The 26,100-nt window shown below is 49.8% G+C and overlaps 1 protein-coding gene across 1 annotated transcript in view; it reads right to left on the reverse strand.

Annotated features, from left to right (window-relative positions):
• Positions 1-3,472: 3,472 nt before the first annotated feature.
• The window catches only part of XDH (xanthine dehydrogenase), a 54,642-nt gene continuing 32,014 nt past the window's right edge, over positions 3,473-26,100 (reverse strand). Inside the window, exons 20-36 of the mRNA XM_075536072.1 lie at positions 25,956-26,052; positions 24,490-24,614; positions 23,679-23,812; positions 23,111-23,198; positions 21,850-21,936; positions 18,720-18,911; positions 18,408-18,553; positions 17,593-17,674; positions 16,954-17,049; positions 15,983-16,111; positions 15,299-15,373; positions 11,681-11,733; positions 9,753-9,867; positions 8,747-8,812; positions 7,214-7,402; positions 5,323-5,499; positions 3,473-3,523 (exon numbers count right to left, since the gene is read on the reverse strand). Coding sequence (XP_075392187.1) covers positions 3,473-3,523; positions 5,323-5,499; positions 7,214-7,402; positions 8,747-8,812; positions 9,753-9,867; positions 11,681-11,733; positions 15,299-15,373; positions 15,983-16,111; positions 16,954-17,049; positions 17,593-17,674; positions 18,408-18,553; positions 18,720-18,911; positions 21,850-21,936; positions 23,111-23,198; positions 23,679-23,812; positions 24,490-24,614; positions 25,956-26,052 — 1,902 coding nt within the window. The remainder of the gene's footprint in view (positions 3,524-5,322; positions 5,500-7,213; positions 7,403-8,746; positions 8,813-9,752; positions 9,868-11,680; positions 11,734-15,298; positions 15,374-15,982; positions 16,112-16,953; positions 17,050-17,592; positions 17,675-18,407; positions 18,554-18,719; positions 18,912-21,849; positions 21,937-23,110; positions 23,199-23,678; positions 23,813-24,489; positions 24,615-25,955; positions 26,053-26,100) is intronic.

Consider the following 26,100-nt stretch of genomic DNA (forward strand, 5'->3'; position numbering starts at 1 on the left):
TGGTCCCCATGGTCCTCCCAGTCTGGGAAGCCAGATCGGTCCTGGAATATGCAAGGAGAGGACCCTGGAAGGGCAGCGAGGATGGCAGAGCCTGACATCTCCCCTCACATCAACAGGCTGCTTTGTCTCGGGTCACAAGGTTGTCACAGATGTGCCTCAGCCGTTGGGTCATGTACTCTCCAAATAGTCCAGAAAAGAGAGGAAACAAAAGGCAGGGCCCTGGGCTGGGGGGTCAGGGTGATCTCGAGAGCCTGTGGGTCAAGGAAGCTGCATGTTCTGAATCTCTTTGTCCCAGTGTCCCAAACTGGGCTGGAATAGTTTCCAGCCCCCTCCCACTCACCGACCCCTGGTTAAAAATAAAAAGATGGGATGTCCCCAGCCGTAAATCTATCATCTAATGCTATTTCTGTCCTTCTCCCTCGTCTGGGGTTCCTCCTACAACGTCCATCCTGTCCTTCAGGCCTAACTTCCCAGCCACCTTGGCACTCAGAGGTCCAGTAACTGCTCTTTGACAACAGTTCAGAAGCTTGACCACACCAAGGAGACAGTCAGCCCTGCAGGTGGATAACAGAGAGGCATGCTGGTATCTTCATCAACCTCTGTGCCTCCAGTCAGCATGGGTCAGCCCTGAGAGGCGAGTTTGCCCTCTACATTCAGTGGGCTTCCCAGACTAAGCCTGCTCTAAGCCTCCTGGAGTAGCCGTCCCTGAGAAAGCTAGGAGCCCTGGGTCTCCGGCAGTGGCTAAGCTATGAATGAAGAGGTCAGTGGTTTGAGCTCACCAGCCGCTCTAAAAGAGAAGGGCCTGGCCATTCGCTCCTGCAGCGATTTCAGCCTAACACAGCCGACAGGGGCAGTTGTCCTCCCCAGCACACAGGTCCCTCTGCCTTGCATTTCTGTCGGGCATCCCCTGCCTGCTGTCACAGGGATTAAAGAAAAAAACACACAACCTCGATAGCATTGAGCTGCTGCTAACTCAGCATCCCTATAGGATGGGTGAGAACTGCCCCTGAGGGTCTCCAAGATGGTCACTCTTTATGAGAATAGAAAGCCTCTTCTTTCTCCCCCAGAGCTGCTGATGGTTTCGATCTGCGGACCTTGCAGGGAGCCGCCCCATGGATAACCCCTATACCACGAGGGGCTCCTTGTAGGGTTTTTTTTTTAAGACTTTGGGGATGATTAAAAAAGGACCCCATAGGTAAAGCACTAGATTGGATACTCGGCTGCTAATCCTAAGGTTGTCAGTGGGAACCAATCTATCCACATCACAGAGGAAATTGCCGCGTGATACGTTTCCATGAAAATCAGTGAAGAACACCCTATGGAGCAGTTCTGCTCTATAACCAACATGGCTTCACCACAGACAGAAGCAATCTCCTGGCAACGAACGAACAAGTCATCTATACTCAGAAAGCCAAAATTGTCTTCCACTGCCAGCCTTTGATCTAGAGAGAAGTCCCCCAAGGCTGACCCAGATCTTCCCAGAGCTACTTTAAGGAGATTTTTGTGTCTAAACTCTTAAATCAGCTGTGAATCCAGGTCCAGGAACGATCTCAGAAGGTAACTTGGTCACTTGATGCAGCATAAGATCGGAAAACGGCACTCAAATAGCAAACCATAGAAAGGTCTCAGGTTCAATCCTCTGCTGCCCTCTGCAGGAAGCAGTGTCACACTGCGGGCAGTTTTGAGCCCCCTTTTGGAACTTGCCTTTGTAAACTGGAGAAAGCTTGTAGAATTAAGACACCAGGGACAAGGGACGGTGTCTGAAGGGCAGAGCACCCCATTGCGAATCATTCTTGAAGCATTCTCTCATTTCATTTCTGTGACCCTGGCCCTCTCACCAAAATCGCTTACACAGAGAGAACCCGAGTCCTTGCTCCGCCCTTGGGGCCGCACTATAGCAAAGGACAAGTCTCAGAGCATGTCCAAGGGCACTACAGAGAATCCCCGAGAGGGCCTGGGTGGATCTCACTGCACATACAATACATTTAGTGTCTAATGCACTTCAGTTTTAACCCCGCGGTAAAATAAATCATCAGTAGGTCTAGAATATTTCAAAGGGAGTTTTGTAAGAAAGGATAGAGAGAAAGGGCGGGGGAGGTCTGATGAGCATTTCTAGAAATGAACTCTGACCCAGAGGTGGGAAGATATCCGGTGTGAGTATGATGACTAATAACCACTCGTAGAGAGCCGACCAGGTGACAGTTTCATTTATTAGGGACGTCAAACACCAAGTTCAATCACATGGTTCCCCAGGATCTGCTCTCCTCCTCCTCCCCCCCCCCCCCAGAGCCTTGGACCGTCGGCAGAGGTGGAGTGTTTTATATGCGGAAGATACCGGACAACGTCGTCCACTCTCCGTCAGGCCTGAGAGTGAAGTGACCAGCTCTTAAACCACGACGGGGACTGCTTGCTGCTTCTGTTCTCATTCCCAACCCCTGACACTTGAGAGGATCGAAGCAAAGTTCCTCGTGCCCAGTTATCGGGTAATAGTAAAGGTGAAAAATCTTCAATAGCTGTAGTTATATAACTGGGTTGTTTCCGGTCACTTATTTATAGACTTTCAGAGCTAGAGAGGACCTGAGAGATTCTCCGGCCGACTCTTTCCATTTCCAGGACAAGGCGGCATAAAAAGGGGCAGCAGCCCCATGGCCACAGCCATGCTAGCAGCAGACTTGGGATGGGAACGGGGCTCTCTATGGGTTTCCTGGGGGTGGATCCTGATGTTGATGGCATCTGGGTGGAGATGCTTCTGTCTTCAAAGGAGGGTGTTTAAGCCTGATCTTTTCGTTTCTTTCAAAGACAGCAAGGAAAAGCGAGAAGAAGGTTAGCACACACCATAGGTATCTGATGATGGGGGAGGTCGGGGGTTTTCTTTATTAAACAATCGGACTTTGTGCCACTTTAACAAAATGGGGTCAGATTCACTTTGTATGTGTCTCATTCTGGGGAGCCGAAGATGGTGAGAGGCTTTAATCTCACCGCGCTGCCCCGTCGCGCAAGTGAGTATGGATCTGAGGTCACGAGAAGGCGTTCATTGGCTTGAAGGCAACGCTTCCTGCGGAGGCATACTTGGTCTGCGGGGAGCCTTGCTGAAGGACAGACACTGTCCGTGATTGAAGTTAGGCCGCCCAGAGAATTGGATCACAGCGATGGCCTTTGTAAGTTAACACGATAAATTTATAGCATTGGCATTTTCTCAATCAATTTTAAATACATGATTAAAGCAGACATGAAGGAACCTTAATCTCCTATCCGCCACCTGGGCCTAACTGTTCTGAATCTGTGCATCATGATGTTTCCAAATCATTTTTTGATCACAAGTTTCTGAGGTGTTTCGTGTTCTCCCAAACGCCATCCTGGGGGACCCTAGCGTGGTCAGCCAGCAACTTGGACCGAGTCGTGCTCTTCAGTCTGCGCCGCCAGCTCCAAGGAGGCCCCCACGGTGGCACACGGCTCTTCTGGGCCTTCCTCCTCACACTCTCAGGGACCACAGAGGGCAGTTTTCTGGGATACCGGTGACACACTAGGGAAGAAGCAAGAATGCTCACTGCCAGGGTCTTCCAAAAGCATAGGGCACAGTGCCCCCCATCCACCCATCTTGCACATGCACCACCTCCCGCCACTGCCAACACCATCCAACAACCACATTGCATTCTGCAGCACCCAGTCTTTGGCAACGTCCCCACAGCAGGACTCCTGCCATCCTAGTCTTCCCCTAGGCATTGAACGATGTCCACGTGGCCGGCACAATATTAGGCTTTGGAGATATTGCCATGAGCAGCGGCAACCCGGCTGCTTCTTACGTAGTTCCCACAGCACCAATAGTATTGTTGGTTCCCAGAATGCACTGCTTCCGTGGCTCCATCACCAGGATTCTAAGCCATGAGAGGGCTGCAACATGGGACCGAGGCTGGGGCTGGACGGGGCTGGGTCTCAGGTGTTCTGATGGAGCAGCTGACAAGAAGTTAACCTTGCACAGTGTGAGCTTACGGGGGTCCAGGCAGGACCTCTCCTCTCAGGAAAGGGGGTTTGGGTAACAGCCAGCATGGAGACTACGGTGGGAAGGTTCTGGGCTCTGGGAAGGTGGCTGCACTGTCCCCTCTGTCTGGAAGCTCAATGCATGGTCTCTGCGCCTCCTTCTCTCTGATTGCATCTCCAGGTCACCCTGAAGAGTGGCCTTGCTGGCCCCTCTGTCTGTCTTACACCCTGAGCTGAGGTCTGGATGGGGGGGAGGCAGTCCTGCTGGCTCAGGGGCTCCCATTCACTCCCCAACTCTGAAACACTTTGGATCCATGAGTACCTGCTTGACCTCTAAATCCAAAGACTAATCATATGGCAACAGCTATCACAGTATCGGGAACACCTCAGTCCAAGTAGTTGACAGAGGTTGCAGTTGAAAAGGCAGTTGGAAAGTTCAGGATACGCAGCCCTGGTGGGGCTGTGAGATACACATTGGTCTGCTAACTGCAAGGTTGCTGGTTCAAACCCACCCCTCACTGTGAGGAAGAATCATGAGGCTGTCTGACCCAGTAATGAGTCACAATCCTGGGGACCTCATATAGGGTCGCTATGGCTAGGTGTTGGATTGATGGGAGTGGGTATGCACAGCGCCTTCTTCAGCACACCTCAAAAACTGGGCTGGCTCTACTTCTACCATGGCTTTCTGTCACCAGGAATCATCCACGGAATTCCTCCATGCTCCGTGTTCCCATCTCCTACACAGACCAGGCCGCTGTCAGTCACAACGTAATGCCACCATCTGTTTTCCTAGACAGCTGCAAAATCCTCAAGGGCACCTCTGTGTTCTCAGGATCAGCATGCGACACGGTGTTCTCAGAAAAAATGTAGTTGACGTCATTCATTCATTCACTTCCTCCCCCCCTCGCCCCACCCCCTCCATCTCCAAAGCACTTGACACTGTGTCTTTAACAAAGAAGCATCTCACATCGGCTAACTGCTGAAATGGAAAAGTGTGGAATCTAGTGGCTAAAATGGAAGATTCGACTCCTCTGACCTTTTATCTATCACCCTCCTCTTGATGGAAAAGTCTGGAATCTGTGAGGTGTGGTTATCAACTACATGCTCCACCCACCCGGGGCCCCCAAGCTACGAGCTGCAGCTTTAGAGAACATTCTCATTCTTCTCCTGCAAGTCCACGTGAGCCTCTCACACTGCACGGGGGAGGGTGACCATTAATGCATCGCTGCCAGTGGAGGCGAACCCATCACCTCACCCTCTCCCTTCAGAGCCTACCCCTGAGTGCACAGGCCACCCTTTGCCCGGGCCTCCATAGCCACAGCGGGCCCCTGAGAGGTAGCATACCAGGGTGGTGAACTGGTCCACACAGGCATTGCGGATCTTCTCCGGGGTGGCAGGGCTGTCAAGCTGGAAGAGCTTCTTTGCGCTGTATTCTGCATGCTGAGCTCGAGCTGCGTGGACGGCGTCTTTGATGGCAAAGAAGATGGAGGCAGCCAGGAAGAGGGGTGGCTCACCAACCGCCTGGACAGACAGAGAGCAGGGCAGAGGCTCAGACAGGGTGGCCCCAGCCTCCATATCCCTGTAGCGGATGGAGCAGGAGGCAGGGGTGGGGAGGAGACCTGCACAGGGAAGGCTGGCGGGGCTATTAAAACCCTGCCCTGCGTGAATGCGCAACACACCGATGCAGGCAGGTAGGCAGGTGATGGTCGTCAAACTCCGCGGAACTGAGAACTCTTGTGTTAGGGTGAGGTGACACCTCGCCGCCTGTTTCTTTTAACGCTCGCTGTGACATCTTTTCGGATGACACCACGTGTCCATACCATGCGTCACTCAAAGTTAGATTGGACGGTTGCCAGGTATAGAGAAGAACATCACTCTGACGTGAGCTTTAATCTTTCTCTACCGTTTTCTTAGCCCTAGAAGAATACTCGGATTATCTGTGACTTTGATAAGGAGTCCTGGTCATGGGGTTGGGTAAGCGTTGGACTGCTAACCCCCAGGTCAGCAGTTCAAACCTACCAGGCACTCTATAGGAGAAAGAGGTGGCTCTTTGCTCCAGTAAAGATATACAACATCAGCAGACCCCTACGTGGTCCTGATCGGTTGGAATAAAACTGATGGCAGTGGGAAGGAAGTCGGGTAGCCACTCTGATGGAAACATGTATAGGCGCCGTAGCTGTACCTGCGGCTGTAGCTGCTGGAATCACAGGATAAGGACCTGTTGGAAATGAAGTGCCTTCTCCCCACCCACTGCCAGCCAGTCTGCTCCGGCTCCTAGAGAACCTATGGGACAGAGGAGAACTGCCCCGGGGGCTTCCAGACCAAAGTTGTGTAGAAAGTCTCATCTCGCTCCCTGAGAGTTGCTGGGAGCTTTCAACGGCTGACCTTGTATTTCAACGGCTGACCTTTCAACGGCTGACCACTTGTAACCCCCTCCACTGGCAGGGCTCCTGGGTCCCTTCTAGAAGAGATGACCTGGGACCCGCCCTCACAGAAGGGGTCAAACCACCTGAATCTGAATACTCGCTTAAGATGCAGGTTCTGGGCTCCCGCCCCCCTCCAGATCTCCGGACTCACCCTCTAGGGGCGGGCCCAGGGAGCTGCATTTTCATCATGAATCCTAGCCTTTCCGCGTGGGATCACAGCGTGCCTCAGACCCCCCTCCAGAAAAGCAAAGCAAGCTATGAGCATGTGAATGTGTCTGGTCGGTTACAATGGCCACTGCCCTTTCTTAGACCTCGACATGTCAATTAACTGAATTGATCTTCAACCGTGGTTTCACAAGCCTTCAGGCACGCTGCTCTGCATCCCGGTCACCGAAGGGGGTGAGTGGGTGTGAGCTAGGGGACCTCCCCAGTCACCGTGAAGCAGATGCACTGGCTATGAAGGGATGATGGGGGAAACTGGACCTGTGGAATCATCTCTCAGGGTCAAGTATCACGGAGGCATGCCTGGCACAGGATTAGAAGCCAGAATTTGACCTTCCTGATGTGATTTAGGAATGTAAGTCTGCCCATCAGAGCCTGCTTCGGACGACGCTGGGTTGGTGTCCTCGGCCCAGTTCAACTGGTTCTCGGACAGAACTGTCCATTCCGCCACCACCTACACCAAAGTCAACGTAGGCCCTCTCATGTCTTCAAGAAGATCCGAGCAGTGGGTGACAGGGCCCCCGGTCCCCACCCGGGGCCTCCCCCAGTGCAGCTCATGAGGCAGCCCAGACCCAGAGGGACAGGACCTTGGAGGCGTAGATGGCCTTCTTGTTAGGGCAGTCACGGAGCAGGGTCACCTGGAACTCGATGGGGATGCTGCCAAAGGCAGGGATCTTGTAGGTGCTGGGGCCTCTGGTGTGCAGACTCCCCTCAGGGGAGTAGTGCAGCTCCTCCAGGGTGAAGAGGCCGAGGCCCTGCACAAATGCCCCTTCCACCTGCAGACAGACAGAGACCATGTTCACCCCGTCACCTGACCCCCAAAGGAGAGAGGCTACTCCACACACAGGCGCAAAGCTCCCATCCCCCAGGGGGAGGGGTCGAGGACGAAGCTAAAAGGAGCCCCCCAATATGAGCCTGCCCATCACCAGACATGGACATTAGCACTGAAGGCCAGTTCAGAACTGGTCAGCTATGCTAGGGCAGTCCCCAGTGATGGGCACAATGTCACCCCACAACCTAAATCAGGGAAGATGGAGCCATGTTCTCCACATTTGCCACTAGAGAAATGGTGGCCTCCCACTGAGAAGTGAGCTCACCATTGGCAGACCTGTCCCTTGGGGGCCCACATTCCCTGCTGTGCACTGGGGGAGGGCTCAGATCCCCAGGAAGCCCCAAGAGAGGAGTCAGGTCGTGGGTAGTCGAGTCGATTCTTAGAGACTTCCTTGAGGCCATTTTTAATTCCCACTCCCACCTGAGTTCCAGGAGAAAGACGGCCCATGGTACCTTCCAATCCTCTCCCAGGACACCTGCCACCATCTACTGCTCAGCACCCAGCCCCCTTCTCAGTGCAGGGCACTGTGGTACCTCAGCGGCAGAAGGAGGTGTTAGGGGCGGGAGGTGGTGGCCATGAGTTAATTCTCTCTAAACCCCCACCTGCCCTTTGGGGACAGAACGGTGTTTAAAGAATGGATGAGCAGATTAATGATTAATGATTAGACTTCTGGGTCTTCATGAAATGAAAAAAAAAATACACTGAGAGAACTAATCATCATCGTCTTCCAAAGGCTCAGCATTTCCATTCTTTCTTCCCACTACCTTCTCCTCTTCTACCACATCTGCTCTATCGGCCAAATGTGACCTTCCTGCCTGCTCAGGTCTTTTGCCCCGTGTCCTCCTCTGGCCCCACACGGGCTTCCTGGAGTCCCAAAGAGGCCCGGGATAGGAAAGGAAGGAAAGGGGGGATTCCTCTGACCCCAGACTTAGCTGACAGGGCATCAATCCCAAACTCAATCTCCATTCCACATGCTGCTCCCGTGTGTGTGTGTGTGTGTGTGTGTGTGTGTGTGTGTGTACACACGCGCAATGGTTTCACCATTCATCATGCTGTCTTCAGAGGTGTGAGTGCCCTTTCCAGGTTAATCCATATTCATCTGTCGTCTGCCCTGGGAGCTGGGTGGGCTCATCGATCTAAATCACACTCCATAGGAGCCTCGTGTGGTATTGTTTTTCAGGCCTGTTTCAAACTGCTCTAGACAACAGGCTGGGCCCTATGGTCGTCGGAGGAAGATGAGCGCATAAGTTGCCAAGCCCATCACCGCCCTGGTTCCTGGGAGCCTTACCTGCCCAATATCGATGGCAGGGTTCAGGCTGTTGCCAACGTCCATGACGATGTTCGTGTGGAGGTTCTAAAGTTCCAGAAGAAAGACATGTTGGAGATGCTGAATGAGTCTTGGGGACCCTTCGGCTGTCAGTCAAAAGCTCAATAGCACTTTGACAGGGTGCTCTGGGCACCACTGCCATCAGCAGACCTGAACCGTTAGATCTGAGCAGCCAGCCCAGGGGGTCAGGAGGTGGGGGTGGGGATGGGAGTGGCAGCACCGTCTTGGCAACATAAAACAGCTGCACACACTTGTGACTGAGCAGTTCGTGGTTGGTCCATAGGACATGAGGCCTCAGACCCAAGTCAGGGTCTGTCTATCGCGTAAGGAAGGCCCTCAAACTCTGGCCGGCCTGTGGCCTGCTTCTCAGAAGTCGTGAGCTAATCAAAGAACACTCAAAGCACAACAGTTAAGGGCTGGCTGCCAACCCCAAGATCAGTCGTTCAAACGGCTCCCTGGGAGCTAGAAAGAGCCGTCTGTGTCTGTAGCGATGTCCAGCCTCGGAAATCCTACTGGACAGTAGGGTTTCCTACTCTGTCCGGTAGGGTTGGTGGGTGTCCAAATCAACTTTATAGAAATGGCTGGAGTGAAACACATGATGGTGTTTATATGGAAAAAAATAATAAATGACCAGAAAACAATAATAAGACTGCTTTGTGATATGTGCAAATTTCACAAAATTCAAATTTCACTGTCTGGAAATCACCTTGCCTGATAGCACAGCTGGGCTTAACTGCGTACACACCATCTGTGGCTGCTCTCCTGCCACAGTGGTAGAGGTGAGGATTGAGGCAAGGGGGGGACCACCTGGTCCACCAGGCCTGAGAGAGTGACACAGTTGTCCCCTTTACTGACAACAGATGCCAACACCTCTCCTTGTTTTCCCAATCCCCCATCTTCACATGACACCTTAGTAATTTCTACACAGTCCCCACCCACCCTGACTAGTAAAGCTGCCACTTCATACCTTATGGTCCCCTGTTAGGCAGTCAATCTCCACTTCAGAGCAAGCCACCCCATAGGTGAAGTAGTGGAAGGGGTTCCCTGAGTTTGTCTCAAAGCTATAGCCAAGGTTGGGTGTTCTGGGGGAGAAGAGAGAAAACACTGCCATCACATACACAGCCTGTCCCCCAAGGTCTTGAGATTTAATGGATTTTTTTCCCTACTCAGCTATTTTTCAGTGTAGTCAACGTTTCTGGAATCTTTTGATCCTGTTTATGAAACCTAGGTATTCCAGAACTCCCCCCCCCCCCTTGTCTTTGCTCTATTTTTGCCAATGGCCCTCACATAAATTATTCTGAGTAGCCAAAGACCATTTAGAACAGCATGCTGGTCTCCACTGGAAACCAATGGAGGCGACAGATGTGCCTGAACCCATGGAGGACCTAATGTCAAACTTCAAAGAATCTGCTGAATGAGAACCCAGAAGTTCAGAACCTGAAGCCTTGCTTGTGACCATGGGCTAGGCCCCTAAATCTGCCTGCTCACATGGCTGCCCATATTTAAGGGGAAATTTAAAAGATCAGGAGCTTACACTGGCCTGGGTGCATGCTCCAGCAGGCACCCACCGGCCCATGTCACTTTGCACCTCCTCGCCCCTTGGAAAAATCAACACATTATCCCAGGGAGATGTTCTTCCTAGAAACAGGCTCACGTTTTCAATCCTGAGTGCCCTATACAATTCTGGGTTGTTGTTGTTGTTGTTGTAGTAAACAGTGTGTGTGTGTGTGTGTGTGTGAGTGTGTGCATGTGTGCATGCACACATGCCTGTACATGTTCATATACACAGAGTTCCTAACACACTGTAGGTTGGATTTCTTTTGGGGTGTGAACCCCTCATGTGCTCTGGACTCACTGAAGGGTTGGAAGTTTGAGTCCACCCAGAGGCACCTTGAAAGAAAGACGTGGCTGTGTACTTCCCAAAACTCAACCACCAAAAACCCCAAGCAGCAGAGTTCAGCTTTGACACACGTGGGCCCCCACACGTGAGAAGTGACTTCGTGGGAAACTAGCTGCTGTGCCACACATGGGACTGCCAAGCGCCGATCTGCCATCAAGTCAGTGCCAGCTCACGGCGATCCTAGAGGACAAGTGCAACCGTCTCTGTGGGTTTCCCAAGACTGCAACTTGGAATAGAAAGCCTCCTCTTTCTCCCTCAGAGTGGCTGGTGGTTTCGAACTGCTGACCTTGGAGTTAGCAGTTCAACACGTAACCCCTACACCACACAAAAATAAAGTCAGCCCATGTGCTCAGAACCTCCACGAGGGCTGAAAGGAACGTCTTCTCTTAGGAGGAGTCACCTCCTTTGTTCATCCAGGGCCTGCTGGGCAGTATGCTCGTCCTATCAACTCCAGATGTGGGAGATGAACTGATCAACATCTGTCTGGGTAGGGCAAATGCTGTATAACCCACTGAGCACGGGCAAGGCATGCCTTCACCTAAAACATACGTGCCCATTTGTACATTCACACAGAACCGTTCTTAGCACACGTTAAGGTGTTTTTCTTCATTTAAAGTGTTTTTCTAATCTAGCGGTCTATGAAAGAAGAGAGACCCTAGTTAAATTTCTCCAAGTTACACCCTTAAGTTACAACTGACAAGTCAATGTGATCCGATCTCTTCACAGGCTCTAGGTCAGAGGGGCGGGGTCTCTATCTATGCATGCTGTGACTAGGATTTAAAGTCGCCCAAAAGACGGCATCAACACTTAAGACCCCAGTGGGAAGGCAGGTCTCCTGATAGGGCGCCTCAGGCTTTTCGCCTCTGCCACGTCATGGCGTGGTCTCACACGTGTGAGAGCTTCTTTAAACTGAAACCAGAGGATGCCCAGGAAGAGAGGAGCTGTGATGGGTCTGCTCCCCCTGCGTCAGAGGTAGGATGACAACATGGACTCACCTGTAAAATCCAGTAGCCGACAAGCTCACAGTACCCATGTAGGCTGCTGAGACCTGAAGAAGAGGAAGCGGTCGTCAGGCAGGGGTAGGGGTCTGAGAGAGCATGGTGTGCTGAAACCAGGGCCTGCCAGAAGGCTTGGTGGGCTCACCCTCCTTACCTGGAAAGGAGTCAACTTTCACAAGTAAGTGACTCTTCCTTGTGTCCATTGCCCCAGCACCTGTGCCCTGTCCTCATCTTCTGGAGCCTGGATCCCTGCTCTTCCTACCTCTGATCCAGTGGCCGGATGCAGCCCCCTCTCACCGGTTCAACAGAACTAATACCTGATTTGTGTTGTTGTTGAGTTCAGTGACCACGTTGTTAAAATGGCACTTGTAATCTGGGTTCTCTCTGAGGGATGCCCCATGTGGAATCACCAATTTACATTCTTTACTCTCCTTTTTATAAATAATGTATTTATAATGACATCCCATCTATAACCAAGGTACTGCCATCCCAGTTACTCGGGTCCTATTTTACATTCCTTAATAGTAGCTCACATTTGATCCACAGTGGTCTTATTCATTCTTTGCTAGAATAATTCCTGTGGATGCACTTTCTGTTCAAAGCTCTTTGTATTTATCTTCTGTAATTAGCTAGTTGATTATTGGTGATGTGAGGTTCATTTGAGCAAGAGACTATTCTAAGCACCTATCGTAAGGTCCATTAAGTACACAGACACAAAAAATGAGATGGGACTAGGCTTATAATATTTACTTATTTCACAAAACTCATTATGTCGATGACACACTGCATTTCTGTTCCCTTTCCTCTGTTTAGCCAATAGGCGAATGTAGAACAGAAAGGGACTGAGTGCCAAATGACCACAATGTCATTCGTTTCAGCTCAGGGTGATGTCCCAACTTCCCACGAGATATGATGAAGGAAGGAATGATGCAACTCATGGAGACATTCAGAGAGCTGAACATATTATCAGAACAATTGCTGTCGGTTCAGCAGAAGCGGAAAGGGGTTTTTCAAAGATGAACGTAACACGATCAGAGAAGAGAGGTCGCCTGTTTCTAATAGATCAGATACATTGACTGTTGTCGGATTGGCCCACCTCTAAGGGAATGGGCTCCTGGGTTCCTACCATGGAAAGATGGTTAAGGACAAATCGCACAGTCGATGATGCTCAGATGAAAGCGAAGAATATTGCAAATGAAGATGCCAATCAAGAAGGAACACGGAAATGTCTTAAACAACCGTTTCATTGTTTCTGTCGGGTATTATTTAATATTCTTTCATTAACATTTCAAAACTCCTATAATCTAGTTGTGTCTACCTCTTTCATTGTTCTTAGTTACTGACTATATGAAATAAAAAACTGCCTTTTGTCATATCATTTTTTAGTACTAAAATGATCACTGGAACAATGAACCAGGTGTGACATGATCTGAATCCCACCACTGCTCCAATCATCCCAAGCGCACCGTGTAACCCAGCCGACATCCTGCAGCCAGAGGGACTGTCTTAGCACAGCATGCTGTCCCTGCCATTCCCGTGCTCCTAAGGACTCTGTCCCCTCTCCGGCCTGTAAAACCAGCCAGCCCAACTGAACCTACAGGCTGGGGAGAGGGGCCATGCATGCCCCACCCACACAGAAGCAGACCGGGAGAGAGGAAGAGAAAGAAAGAACCGGCTGGGCTCCGCACTGGCACACCAGGCCCAGAGGATGGCCTCCCTGTGGGGAGCTAATGGAACTGGGCAACCGACAATAGCTCATATCACATTGTCCCCTTACTGGAGCACACGGCGACAGAGGACATTTCTGGAGTCACATGGTGGGGAGGTAGTGCGGTCTGCACCCCCTACAGCAGAGCAAACCAAGAAGGGAGAAGACCAGAGCAGCACCTGGAGCAAGGCAGAGCTAAGAAGCTCCTGAGGAGCCCGCAAGGGTGGGGGTGGGTCTCCAGGCCAGGAGGGGCAGCTCCTGGACAGTCAGGAAGGTCAATGAACAGATCCGGGATTTTCGTATAGTTCTTCCATTTTTTTTTGTTCTTTTCTTTTCTCCCTTTTCTTTTTATTCTTGTTTCTTCTCCTTTTCAATCTTTCTTTTTATCAGTTGGGGTTATGTTATGGTCCATAGGTAGGTGTGCCTATCTATATAGGATAGGTACGGAGGCATGTCCGAGGAGAGAGCAGCAGGACCAACGATCCTGGGGAGACCCGGAGGGTGAAGGTGGTGGGGGAAGGGGGAGGTGAGCAGGCAGCACCATGGACAGGGGAACTGGGGTGTTGGAGTCAATAACAAAAAAGAGATAGGGATCAGGGTGTGGGGGTGGGGGTGTCAGAGCAACAGTAAAAAAGCTAAGAGGAGGTGCCAAAAGGCGGAAATAAGGGGAAAGTGACAGTGGGCAGGAGGAAGGTAAAAGGAAACAGAGAAAGGACCTAGGAAGCAAAGCAATGAATCGAGGCATAAACATAGTGGTGTACATATGTAAATGCATTAATCCACAAAAATAGATGTATCAGCCCATGTACATATATTTATGTGGCAATACACTAAGGTAGCGGATGAACTTCGGGCCTATGCTCATACCCTCCCTCAATACAAGAAGATTTTGTTCTAACAAACCGACAGTCTGAGATGTCCATCTTCCTGCCACAATCGCTGAAGACAAAACGGGTGCATAGGCAAATGTGGTGAAGAAGGCGGATGGGTGCCCGGCTATTAAAAGATATAGCGTCTGGGATCTTAAAGGCTTGAAGTTTAGCAAGCCACCATTCAGCAGAGAAGCAATAAGTCCACATGGAAGAAGCACACCACTGATGAGATCATGAGGAGTCATAGGGACCGGGTCATAGGCATCAGCAGACACATAACAAACAAATAAAAAGCATATTTTTGAGAATGAGTAGGGATGGAGCAGAAATCCAAAGCCCATCTGTAGACAAGGGAGCAATCTCCCCACAGAGGGGCCACAGGGAAGGGATGAGTCAACCAGGGTGCAGTAAAGCATCAATTAAGCACACTATATTCGTCTGGTTCCTTGAGGCTTCCTCAACCCCCTACTACCATGACCCCAGTGCTACTTCCCAATTCAGACTAGACCGGAACATGTGCACAGGTATAGCTAAGAGGTGGGAGTTCACGACACACAGATTCCAGGAACAGGAGTGGAAATAGTGGTACCAGAAGGGTAGGGGGAAGAGGAAGAGAGTAAGGGAGAAAGGGGTAACCGATCACCATGATCGACACATAACCATATACCCCTCTCCAGGGGGGAGAGCAACAGAAGACATGGGGGAAGGGAGACAGCGGTTGGTGTGAGATATGAAAATAAAAACAATGTACAATCTATCAAAGGGTTATGAGGGTGGGAGGGGAGGGGGGAAAGAAGAGCTGATACCAAGGGCTCAATCGAAAGCAAATGTCTAGAAAAGAATGAAGGCAACATGTGTACAAACTCGCCTGATGCAAGCGATGTATGGATTGTGACAAGAGTTGCCAACATGGCCAAATTGACCGCAAGAGCTCTCGGCGTCTCACCGTCTATGTACCTGGGTGGGTAGGCTCCGAGGCTTTGCAGTCAAACCCCCTCTCGTTGGAAAGGGTGACTTGGAACAGCTCAGACTTACCCAGTCTTCCCAGGATCCGTTGGGATTCTGCTTCTTGAAGGGCTCCAGCCTTTTCAGGATGGTCTGACAAGCCTCCTACAGAGAATGCCCAACACACGAGGCACATCAGTCCTCCGCACTCCATGGCCAGGGCAAGATCACAATGGACTTAGTAAAGCCCCAGTGGGACTTCGACCTCCTTGCTGCCACCCTCCCAGAGTTGAGGTGCCTATAGGGGAATCCACCCGTCTCTTCCAAAGGGGTTACCACTGGCTTTGCTTGGAGAACACTTCCTGAATTGATTCTCCAGAATCTTCCAGAATCAGGTTGATAACATGCAAGATGGTACAGGGACCATACATAGAAGCTCTTGCTATCAATCTCCTTTGTTGGATTACATTCCCACATGTATAAGGAGGAGCAGCAAGAGGGTCTGACCTCATGGACCCCACAATCAGATTTCAATTTCAGCTCAGTTTCTTGTGATCACCCCAACCTTCTCTTCCCTCCTCCTGCACTTATCCTTCTGGATTTGATGGAAGTGTTCAGTATTCTTGAGTCTCTCCTCTAGCCTGTAGTTTAGAGGGAAGTGCCCTCTTGGATATGAGAGTCAAAGCCATGGTCATAGCCAGAGGTCCAACCACTGCTTAGGGGATTCTCCCAACCCAAACCTCTGCTGGCCCTCAGCTCCCACGAGCCCCTTACGTAGACAGCCTGTCCATTGATGTCAGTGCTGACGGAGGCAGCTGTCGGAGAGGTATTGGGCACAGTACTCGTGCTTGTCTCACTGATGTAAATCTTAGAGGTGGGGATTTTCAGAGCTCTGCTGGCCACCTGCAAAAAGAGAATATATCACCCACCAGGGAAGCGGTCACCGCAGGGTTGGGCTGTGTTCTACCCAAGAGAGCATTCAGGTTCACTGTTGCAGGCAAAAAAGAAAGGACTAGGAAGTCCTTATGACTGGCTGAATTGGAAGCAGCATTTTGTAATGTGGTTTAGTTGAGTCACAAATGCATAAACCTAATGGTGACCGATAGAAGAGCACAGCTGGTGTTGTGGGTTATGCATTGAGCGGTGAATCCCAAGGTCAGCAGTTTGAAACCACCAACCTCTCTGTGGGAGAAAGAAGAGGGTTTCTGGACCTATAGAGGTTTACAATCTTAGAAACCCACAAGGGAAGTTCTACTGTGCCCCCCACAGCACCCCTATGAGCCATGGTTGACTCGATGATAGTGGGTTTCTTGAGTGATGACCAACAATACCTCTTTGAGCTAAGCCTAGCTTTTAAGAATCCATTTGGGCCAATCCTCCTGAGTCAAGTGCATGTGTGCCAAATTGAATTCTGCTCCATCCACCAGGCTCCCATGCGAGAAGTCTCAGATTGAGTGATGCACTAGCTACCTTCGCACAGACTTTGATCTACGTGACACAGAACCATTGAGCCCTGGGATGTTGGGAATAGAAGTAACTTCTGTGATCACCTGGCCCATCCCTAGGTATAGATGAGAAAGCCAAAGGTGAAGGGGAGACTTGCTCAGGGCCATTACCAAATGAAGGCCAAAGCCCAAGAAGCTTCTGCTATCAGGATACCCTGCTTAAGTTGTCATAGAAGATGCCACAGTGACAGATACGATTCTCATCATCCCATGTCCCCTCCTTGAGCTCTGTCTGCTCACCTGGACCATCTTGGTGTGTAGGCCTTGGCCCATCTCTGTTCCTCCATGGGTCAGCAGCACAGAGCCGTCTGTGTACACATGTATCAGAGCCCCTGCCTGAACGAAGAGAAGGGTGTCAGGCAAGGCTCAACAAGCTCTTAGCTTAACACAGTCTCAGTCCCTAAACTCAACTCTGCACAGCTTGGAACCAAAGGTACGAGGACCCAGAAAAAAAGAAAACAGCGGCAACATTTTTAATATATACATCTGTAAAAAATATTATAGCAATCTAAATACTGTGGTTTAATTGACATCTTGTGGTTTTAAATTACACTTAAAAGAAGTAGGTCAAGCATCATCTTCATCCTAAAGATGAAAACAAAGAGGATCAGAAAACAGAGAAGCTGTGGAGAGCCCTACAATTAGGTGGAGTAAGAGCTAAAGGCTAAGCCAGATTTCCAAGCTTCCTGCTGCTCTGCCTGTCCTGTGATACATTAGAGATACAGAGAGATGTCTTAACATAACAGCAAGGAGAGTCTGGGTAATTGTTGCTACCAGTGACGATGGGATTTCCCTCACAAGACTATAAAAGAAATCTGGGGTACCAAGCCTGTAGAGGTCAACAAGATTTGCTATAAATAACAATTTGGAAGCTATTACCTGATTCAGAAAAGGCAATGTGAAGCTTATTCCAAATTTGGTAGGGATGATGCACAATCCTCTCTTTTTCCAACAATTCTCTCTGGAGAGAAAAGGACATTCGCATAAGACTTTCTCTAATGTACTACTGGCAGGTTGGACATAGTCTCAGTTAACATCTTTTCACCAAATCAGAATGATGGGTCCTTGGCACCATCCAGATCGTCGTTGTCAGCAAATGGGCTGGGCCCAAAATATGCAGGCAAATATGAGAAAGATGAGGGGTTATGTTCTGGATCCTTCAATACACTGGAGCAGAGACCACACCTTGACGTCCTGCTTTAAAGAGTGGGATTGGGATTAGGTCAGAGTAGCCTGGTGATCTTGGAATGCTGTCATCCCAGGCGTGAGTTGTGACTTGCTTCTGTGCTTTAAATTGGGGAGTCAGTAACTTATGAGGAAGCTGAGACAGCACCATTCTCCCTACTCCACTGATGAGGCAATTGAGTCCCAAGGAGATGACACAGCTGCCAAGGTCGCAGCTCTAGATGCATGGTAGAGCCAGGTGCATAACGGTGGTATTCTTAGCCCTCAGTCAAATTCTCTTTATAATGCGGCATCCCCAGAAGGCATGCAAAGCGGTACAAATGAACAACTGCGGGGCTGTAACTCTAAGTATAGACCCTGAGAACACCTGCCCCAAACTGAAAATCAGCAGCAGCAGCATTACTCTATGAAATTATTACTTTCCTATTTTAGGCTCAGTAAAAAGGCTGTAGAATAGGAAACCCAAGAAAGCCCCAGAACATAACACTCTTCCCATCCCTGGCGCTTACTTGTTGAACTTCTCAACGTTTCTCTTCCGTTCCTGGTACTGAGAATTTGCCAGGCATTCATCCCAACACCTGGACAGAGTGAATCCCTCAAGTTTCTGGTTGAAGTGCGTCAGGTCTCCCTCTTTGTACATGTTCTTCCTCCGCACCTTCCCAAGGAGAAAGAGACTAAGAGCCTGTTGGGGGCAAGGGGCTAGACCTAAAGATAAGCTCCCAACATGTTCAAGAATGCTTGCTCTCGTGGGAGATGCCCAAGTTACACCACCACTACCACCAATGTGGGTTAACCCTGGTCCCACAGAACGCCCAGCTTACTTCTTCTGCAGGTAGGCCACATGTCACTGCGACTTCGCTCATCCAGTTCTCAGCAATGAGCATCCCCTGGGGCCCCCCAAAGCCCCGGAAAGCTGTGTTGGAGGGCAGGTTGGTCTTGCATAGTCGCCCAGTGCCCCGGATATTGGGGATTTTATAGCAGTTGTCCATGTGAAAGAGAGCTCGCTCCATTATCTGAAGAGTAAGAAAAACAAAATAAGAGAAAACAGTACATTCGCTTCATGGCCCCTTCAAAAATGAACTTCAAGGGCTACACCTATCCTATCCTGCTCTTCCCAGCCCCACGGTTGTTGCACTACTTCAGGCCCAAAGTCCTGCTTCCCTGGGACTCTTCAACAGCATCCTTACGGCATGCTTGGTCCTTCCTTTCCCTTCTTCCTCGTACGATCATTGCCAAGGGGCGTGGCCAGGGGTGATGGGGACTTAAAATGAGCACAAGAAGATGTCCTGGAATTGATTGTGCTGAGGATTGCACAAGTCTTCTTCATACAATTGAATGGTTAAATGGTTTGATATGTGAAGTATATCCCAATAAATATATAATGTCATTAACTAAATGTAAGGCAAAAAAGAGAACCTAAAGAATATCAATGAATAAAATTAGAACCAGACAAAATCAAGGCAATAAAATGAAAATGGGTTCTCTAAGAACACAAATAAAATGGATAGACCTGTGAAAAATCCAATCAGAAAAGGTGTGTGGCAGGGTTGTATCCTCTCCCCATGCATATTCCATGTGTATGCTGAGCAAAGCACCAGAGAAGCTGGATTACATGAAGAGGAATGCAGCATCGGATTTGGAGGAAGGATTATTAACAACCTGAGCTATGCAGATGACACACCTTGCTTACTGTAAGCGAGGAGCAATTGAAGCGCTTCCTGATGGAGCTCAAGGATTGCAGCCTTCAGTGGGGATTACAACGCAATGTCAAGAAAACACAAATCCTCACAACTGAACCGATGAACAACAACATAATAATGGAGAAAAGATGGAGGCTATCAGGATTTTTCTTGCTTGGATCTAGAAGCAGTGCTCATGCAAGCAGCAGTCAAGAGATCAGATGATGCTTTGCATTCGGGAAATGTGCTGCACAGACCTCTGTAGAGTGTTGAAAAGCGCGGCTGTATTCTGTGGACTAAGATGAACGTGGCACAAGCCAAGGTATTCTCCGTGGCCTAATATGCAGGTGAAAGTTGACACTGAATAAGGAAAACCAGAGAAGAATTGATGTGTTTGAATAGAGGTGCTGGTGAAGAATATTAACAACACCAGGGCCTGCCGAAGGACAAACCAATCTGTCTTGATAAAAGTCCATCCAGAATGCTCCTTGGAGGTAAGGAGGAGGAGACTTCAGCTCAAATACTGTGGTCTTTCTTGATAACGAGAGGGACGGTGGCAAAGAGGAAGGCCGTAGACCAGAGGCATCGACACGAGGGCTGCAGCAATGAGCTCAAGCATAGGAACAATTGTGAGGGTGACACTGGAGAGGGCGGGGTTTGGTTCTGGTGTGCACAGGGTCCTACGGGTCAACTATGACTGGAGGTACCTAACAGCAACAAGCTATTCCATTTAAGTGGAATAATACGGTATTTGTCCTTTGTAGCTGGCTTATTTCACTTAATGGAATGTTTTCAACACTCCTTCATGTTGTGCACATATGAGGATTGAACTTTGATTTATGCCTGAGTAATATTCCACTGTGGGTACGAGGGGGTACCTCCCAAAAATCTAGATGTGATGTGAGGGAGATAGTGCATTTGGTGTTCGTTCCAGCAGGTCAGACTGTTAATCAAGTTTTCTATTAGAGGTTCTGAAAAGATTGCGTAACACTGTGTGACAAAGAAGGCCTGATTTGTGGTAGACAGGGGACTGGTTTTGTCACCATGACAGTTCACCTGCTCATGTAGCCATCTCTGCACACTGTTTTTGGAAAGAAAAAAAAAACAAAACCAAAAAACAGCAGGACTCTCTTGACCCAGTACCTGACCTTGCTCCATGTGACTTCTTTTTGTTTTTGTGAATGAAGAGGGACATTAAAGGACAGCGATTTGACAATGTAGAAGAGATGAAGAAAAAATTAGGGAGGTGCTGTCCGCCATCCAAATAGATGAGTTTGAAAAATGTTTCCAAGAATGGAATCGTAGATTTTACAAATGCATTAAGTGTAATGGAGACTACTTTGAAGGCGATAAGATTGTTTTGTAAAAAAGTTTAAATAGATAGCTTTGAAAAAAAAGAAAATTCTGGTTTATTTCGGGTACTCCTTTGTACTATTCAGTCATCAAAAGAATGATGTACTGACACCTGCTACAACGTGAGACTTAAGACTATTATGCTAAGTAAAAGAAGCCAGACACAGAAGATTACATGGTAGATTCCTTCTAGCTATACAAATCACCCACAAAATAAAAGTCTCAAGCAGACCAGGGGTTGCCTGTGGCTAGGAGATGGGAGTGGAACTGACCACAAAGGGCACAAAAGAGCTTTTGCAGGTGATAAAAATGTGCAACGATTGGGATGTGATCGTGGTTCCACCATTGTTTAAATTTGCTAAAAATCATTAAGCTACGTACTTCAAACAGATAACGTTCATGGTGAGTAATTATACTTCGGCGAAACGATTCTTTTTTAAATTAAAAACATAAGTCAATTTAGTTCATCATTTAAAATGCAAACATTACAGAAATGTGCAATATAGAAAATGATAATGGGCACCCCTTCTCATTCTACTCCACAGCGGTCGCATTTTGGGGTTTGGTATCTATGTACCAACAGACTTGAGATAGCAGTACATACTTTACCTATAAGGAGCCCCCCACAGAGTTCATGGAAACATTGAAAGATAATGGCATTTCCCCACAAACTTAGCCTGCCTGGCAAAGACCTTGAACAAGAAGGGTGAGAAGTTATGCATTACTAGCATCTCAGCTTCAGAGAGCAACCAAGGACCCCACAGGAGGCAGCAGCAAGAGGTGACTGCTGCTGACGCAAGGAAACCCTGGGGAGGCGGTGACTGTGGGGTGGTGGAGACTTTGCTCAGGTACCACAGGCTGTAGGGCATGCACTTGACCCCCCAGTCACCCTGGGATGCAGGAGACAGACTCTACTCACACTCTGGGAGAGATCCAGGGTGTTCCCTGCGTTGCTGTAGTGATCCACTTCCAAAGCCACAATCTTCCCAGTCTTCATGAAGCCAACCTGGCAGAAAGGAAAGTCATTTCTCAACACCCCCCTCTATGGTCTGCCTCTCATCCTCCACACCCACTTCGGCTAAATGCAGGAGACAAAAAGAGGCAAAAAAGGCCCTGTGGATTTCATTGTTCAAGAACGTAAGCAGTCACCAGAGCCAAACAGGTGAAGCAGAAAAAGACCAGCCACCTTCTCCACTGACGCACTGATGACCCCCCGGCTCTTCAGCTCAGGACACACCTCCCCTTTTGTCTACCTCCTGGTTCTGGTCCAAAGAGAGGGAATTTAGACACAGAAATGAGAAGGTAAGGGAAGACAGAGCAGGAAGGGAGGAAGTTGAAAAACAAGGCAGAAGAGAGCCTCCCCTTGCAGCACGTTGTTAGCAGAAGACAGAAGTTCCACTCTGACGAGCCTCTATGTGCTTTCACCTCCCGGCCTTAGGAAACCATCACCAGTCTTCCATCAGAGTTACAAACGAGGAAATTGTGACCCCGAAGGATTGGTGTGCTTTCCTTGGATACACAGAATTGGGGAATAAGAGGAACATCATGTCTTTCAGGGAGTTAAATCATGAAACAAATTCTGTGTAGGTCCAAGGGAAAAGGTTCAAAGCCAGCTCATGAAGAGACAAGGTTCTCAGGTCACAGGACTGGGCCTGCAAGGCCAGACTGCTGTGCAGAGAGAGGGCCAGGGCAGCACAGACACTGGTCAGTCATCCAAGCCTTAAAAAAAAGGCCCCAGTGGGCAACTTGAGCCATGCCTAGAATACACGATATCTGGCACCTTAACACCTTATGCCCATCCAAGCCCTGGGGAAGTGGAATTCCTATTGTAAACAGCTGTGGGGTCATTCTGATCAAGACACCCGGCTGTGCACCTGTCACCATTGAGACATCCTAAGGGATGGACTTACTCTCGATCTGCTGACAGTCATGTTTTGGGGCCTGACTCGACCACAGGAAATGCACAAAAGGAGTGAACCCAGCCTTGTGACATCCCTTGGAAAGGGGTACGCTGCGCCCTGTGTTGTACTCTGGTCATACTTAAACTTCTCTCGCTGCTATTTCTGCCCTGGATTTCTGCAGCTAGATAGCCAGGAAAAGTGTAAGGATGCAGCTCTGGATGCCTGGGCCTTTGTCCCCAGGTCCTGCCCACCCTGGCACAGCCCCCCAATGTCTAGAACCTTGTATCGGGCCAAGAAGGGGTGTCTGCCACCAGTTATCAGCATGTCTTCATCACGGTCCAGCATGCAGCGAACGGGACGGCCAGTCCTAAGGGAAGTTCCCAGAGATTAAACACCCTTGAACCTTCCAGCAAAGCCCAGCCCTGTGCTCTGAGGATATAAATGAAGAAGGAAGCCTTCTTTGTCCCCCTGGTGCAAGGCCTCTGTGTGTGCTCACTGTGCCGAACCCAGATGCCGCCAAGTCAGTCTGACGCACAGCGCCCCCGTGTGGGTGTCTGCATAGAACTGTGCTCCATAGAGTCAACGGCTCAGGCTTCAGAAGTAGATCACCCGACAGACCAGTCTTCCGAGGAGCCTGTAGGTGGACTAGAACTCCCAACTTTTCCATTAGCAGTGAGATGCTATCTGTTGGCACCAGAGATTTCCCCTAAGAAGGAGAGCTTTAAAAGCAGTAGGTGGGGAGTATTCAAAGAAGGAACAATCTACTTCCCAAGGGAGGAAACCTAGAGATGTTCCTGGTACCGCTAGTCTTCTGGGACTCGAGGGCCAAGTGGGCCTTGGGACTCACTTGTGTGCAGCCAGGGCCACGGCAGTGGACACCACGGTGCTCCGAGTCTCCTTCCCACCGAAGCCTCCTCCCATCCTCTTCACTCGGACCACAATGCGGTTCTCCGAAACCCCCAACATTTTTGCCACAAAACTCTGTGGACAAAAGAAAGATACTTTCATCGAATGCACCATTCAAGTTTACTTCAGGCCAGCGTGCCCAGGCCTGTGGCCTGTGAGAATTGTGAAATCCCTTTGATTCTGAAGTGAATCCCCTTCCCCTCCCTTTCGATTCGTGGTACTGGGGTCCTCATCGGTCACTGTCGAGTGAACTCATGGTTTGTAACCAGAGGTCCCAGCCACTCGGCACAGCACACTTTCAGAGCCAGAATTTGTTCCAACTGGCTGGGCCACTGGATCAGGAGGAGAGGATCCATTACCAGAAACTCTGGCAGTGACTATCATCTTATACTTGGAACAGAAAGGGGGGCTATTGGAACTGCAGCAGACCACTAGGTGGTCCCTGTGGTGATCAACTCTGATATGACTGGATCATGCCTCTAGAATGAATACAATTGACATGGTCCAGGCTCCAGTCCGAGTGTGGGAAACCATCTACTTATTAGAACAACCCTATCAAGCCCCGTTTTAAGAAACTGAGTGGCAAGGTGCAGTAACAAGCTCAGTGGCACCACCTTTTGGTGACAGAGGTCTATGCCACCATCCACGATGTTACCCCTTCTGGAACCAAGCCCTCGCCCACACTGCCACTCCTGGCCTCAGGGAGCACCCAGGTTTCCTCCCAGGACCTCCCTGACCCACAGGCCCTCTACCTGGGTCTTCATGGTGTTTTGTGTAGACACAAAGAGCTCCATCTCGCCTTCCTCGCCTTTTGGGACGGCGATGGTGCAGTGAGTCTCCAGGTAGAAATGCTCCTGGCCACCGATGTAAAACTCACCTGGGGGCAGGGGGGTAAAGAGACACCCACCATGAGCCACAAGCCTGCTGAGGGAAAGAGCAGAGTCTGCCAGTTGGGCAGGCGCCACCTGCTCTCAGGTGACTTCTTGGTTCCATGACTGGGGTGGAATTGTGTGGGGAGGCTTGATCACCTGAAAGCTTAGGATTGTCCCCAAGTGACAATGACAACAACCCCAAGAGCCATCATTAAAACGCACCAAGGCATTTCTTCTCACTATAATCCAAGAAGAGAGACACCTTTTCAAATTGCCACTGTGGAATTCTGAAAAAGGTCAAGAAGCAAGGCACAGATATGAATAGCAAGCTGTCGATGAAAGCGACCTCCACACCTGACGAGAGCAGGGTTGTGGGAGGGGGAGTCACTAGTGCAAGGCTAGTGCGGTGCACGAGCTGAGCCTGGTGCAAAACACAACAGAGAAGACCAAACTCGCCAGGCAGCAATCTCGTCCCGGGGTGAGCGCTGTGGACCATGTCGGAGAAGAAGGGGGCAGGAGGGAAGCTTGCGGGTGGGGCAGCATGAACTGAAAATGAGTAAGGACTGCCTTCAGGAAGAAGGTAAGAGTCTAGGCGTCTGTGTAATAGGAGGCCGGCAGCCCCAGCGCTGGTCAGGCATCAGCGGCCGTACCTGCTCTTTGGCTTTCTTCCTGATCAGAATGCATCTAGCACTCTCTCTCTAGCCTCAGGTCGGGATAGCCAACTGGGCGGCAGAAGAATGGAGAGAAGAAAGTCTTCCCCAGCCCGCCCGCTGTCCAGTAGTGTCATCCACAGTCGTGGGACTGTGTGTGGGCTCAATTGCCTTCCTCCAAAACCATGTGCTTGTCAATCCTGCCCCTGTGCTAGAATCCCATCTGCAAACAGGCCTTTCTTTGTTATGTTCGGAAGGCTCTGCCAGCACCAGGTGTGTTTTAAGCACTCACTTCAGAGAGATAAGAGGAGCAGATTACTGCAGCACAAAAGCAGGTAGGTAGGACAGGTTGGGGAAGACAGACGCCATGCCACCTGAAGATCGCCAAGGACCAAGGGATTGGAAGCCGAAAAGAGACCAGGACTTTCCCCAGGAGCCAAAGAGAGAGAGAGAAAAAAACTTCCCCTAGACCCAGTGCCCCAAATTCACATTTGGAGTCTCCTAACCTGTGAGAACAAAAATAAATCTCGTTGTTAAAGCCATGACCCTGTGGTACGTTAAGAAATCGCTTCTCTTCTCCGGGGCTCAACGTCAATCTTTGGAATTGAATTCGAAACTCAAGGCTGTCCACCCCCACTTTCCTCCGCCCCCAACCCAGGGCTGGCACACCCTCCTGGCTCCATGGGGCAGCTATACCTGAAACAACATTATCGGCTTCTGCGAAACCCTTCTTGAGGTCTCCTTTCTCAATCTTCAGCTCAGCTCCATAAAAAGAGTTGTTCTTGATTGCATCCTGAGAATCAAAAGATGGTTCAGTGATTTTTCTCTTGGTCCTGATTTG

The sequence above is a fragment of the Tenrec ecaudatus genome, chromosome 17, assembly GCF_050624435.1.
Source record: "Tenrec ecaudatus isolate mTenEca1 chromosome 17, mTenEca1.hap1, whole genome shotgun sequence".
NCBI lineage: Eukaryota > Metazoa > Chordata > Mammalia > Afrosoricida > Tenrecidae > Tenrec > Tenrec ecaudatus.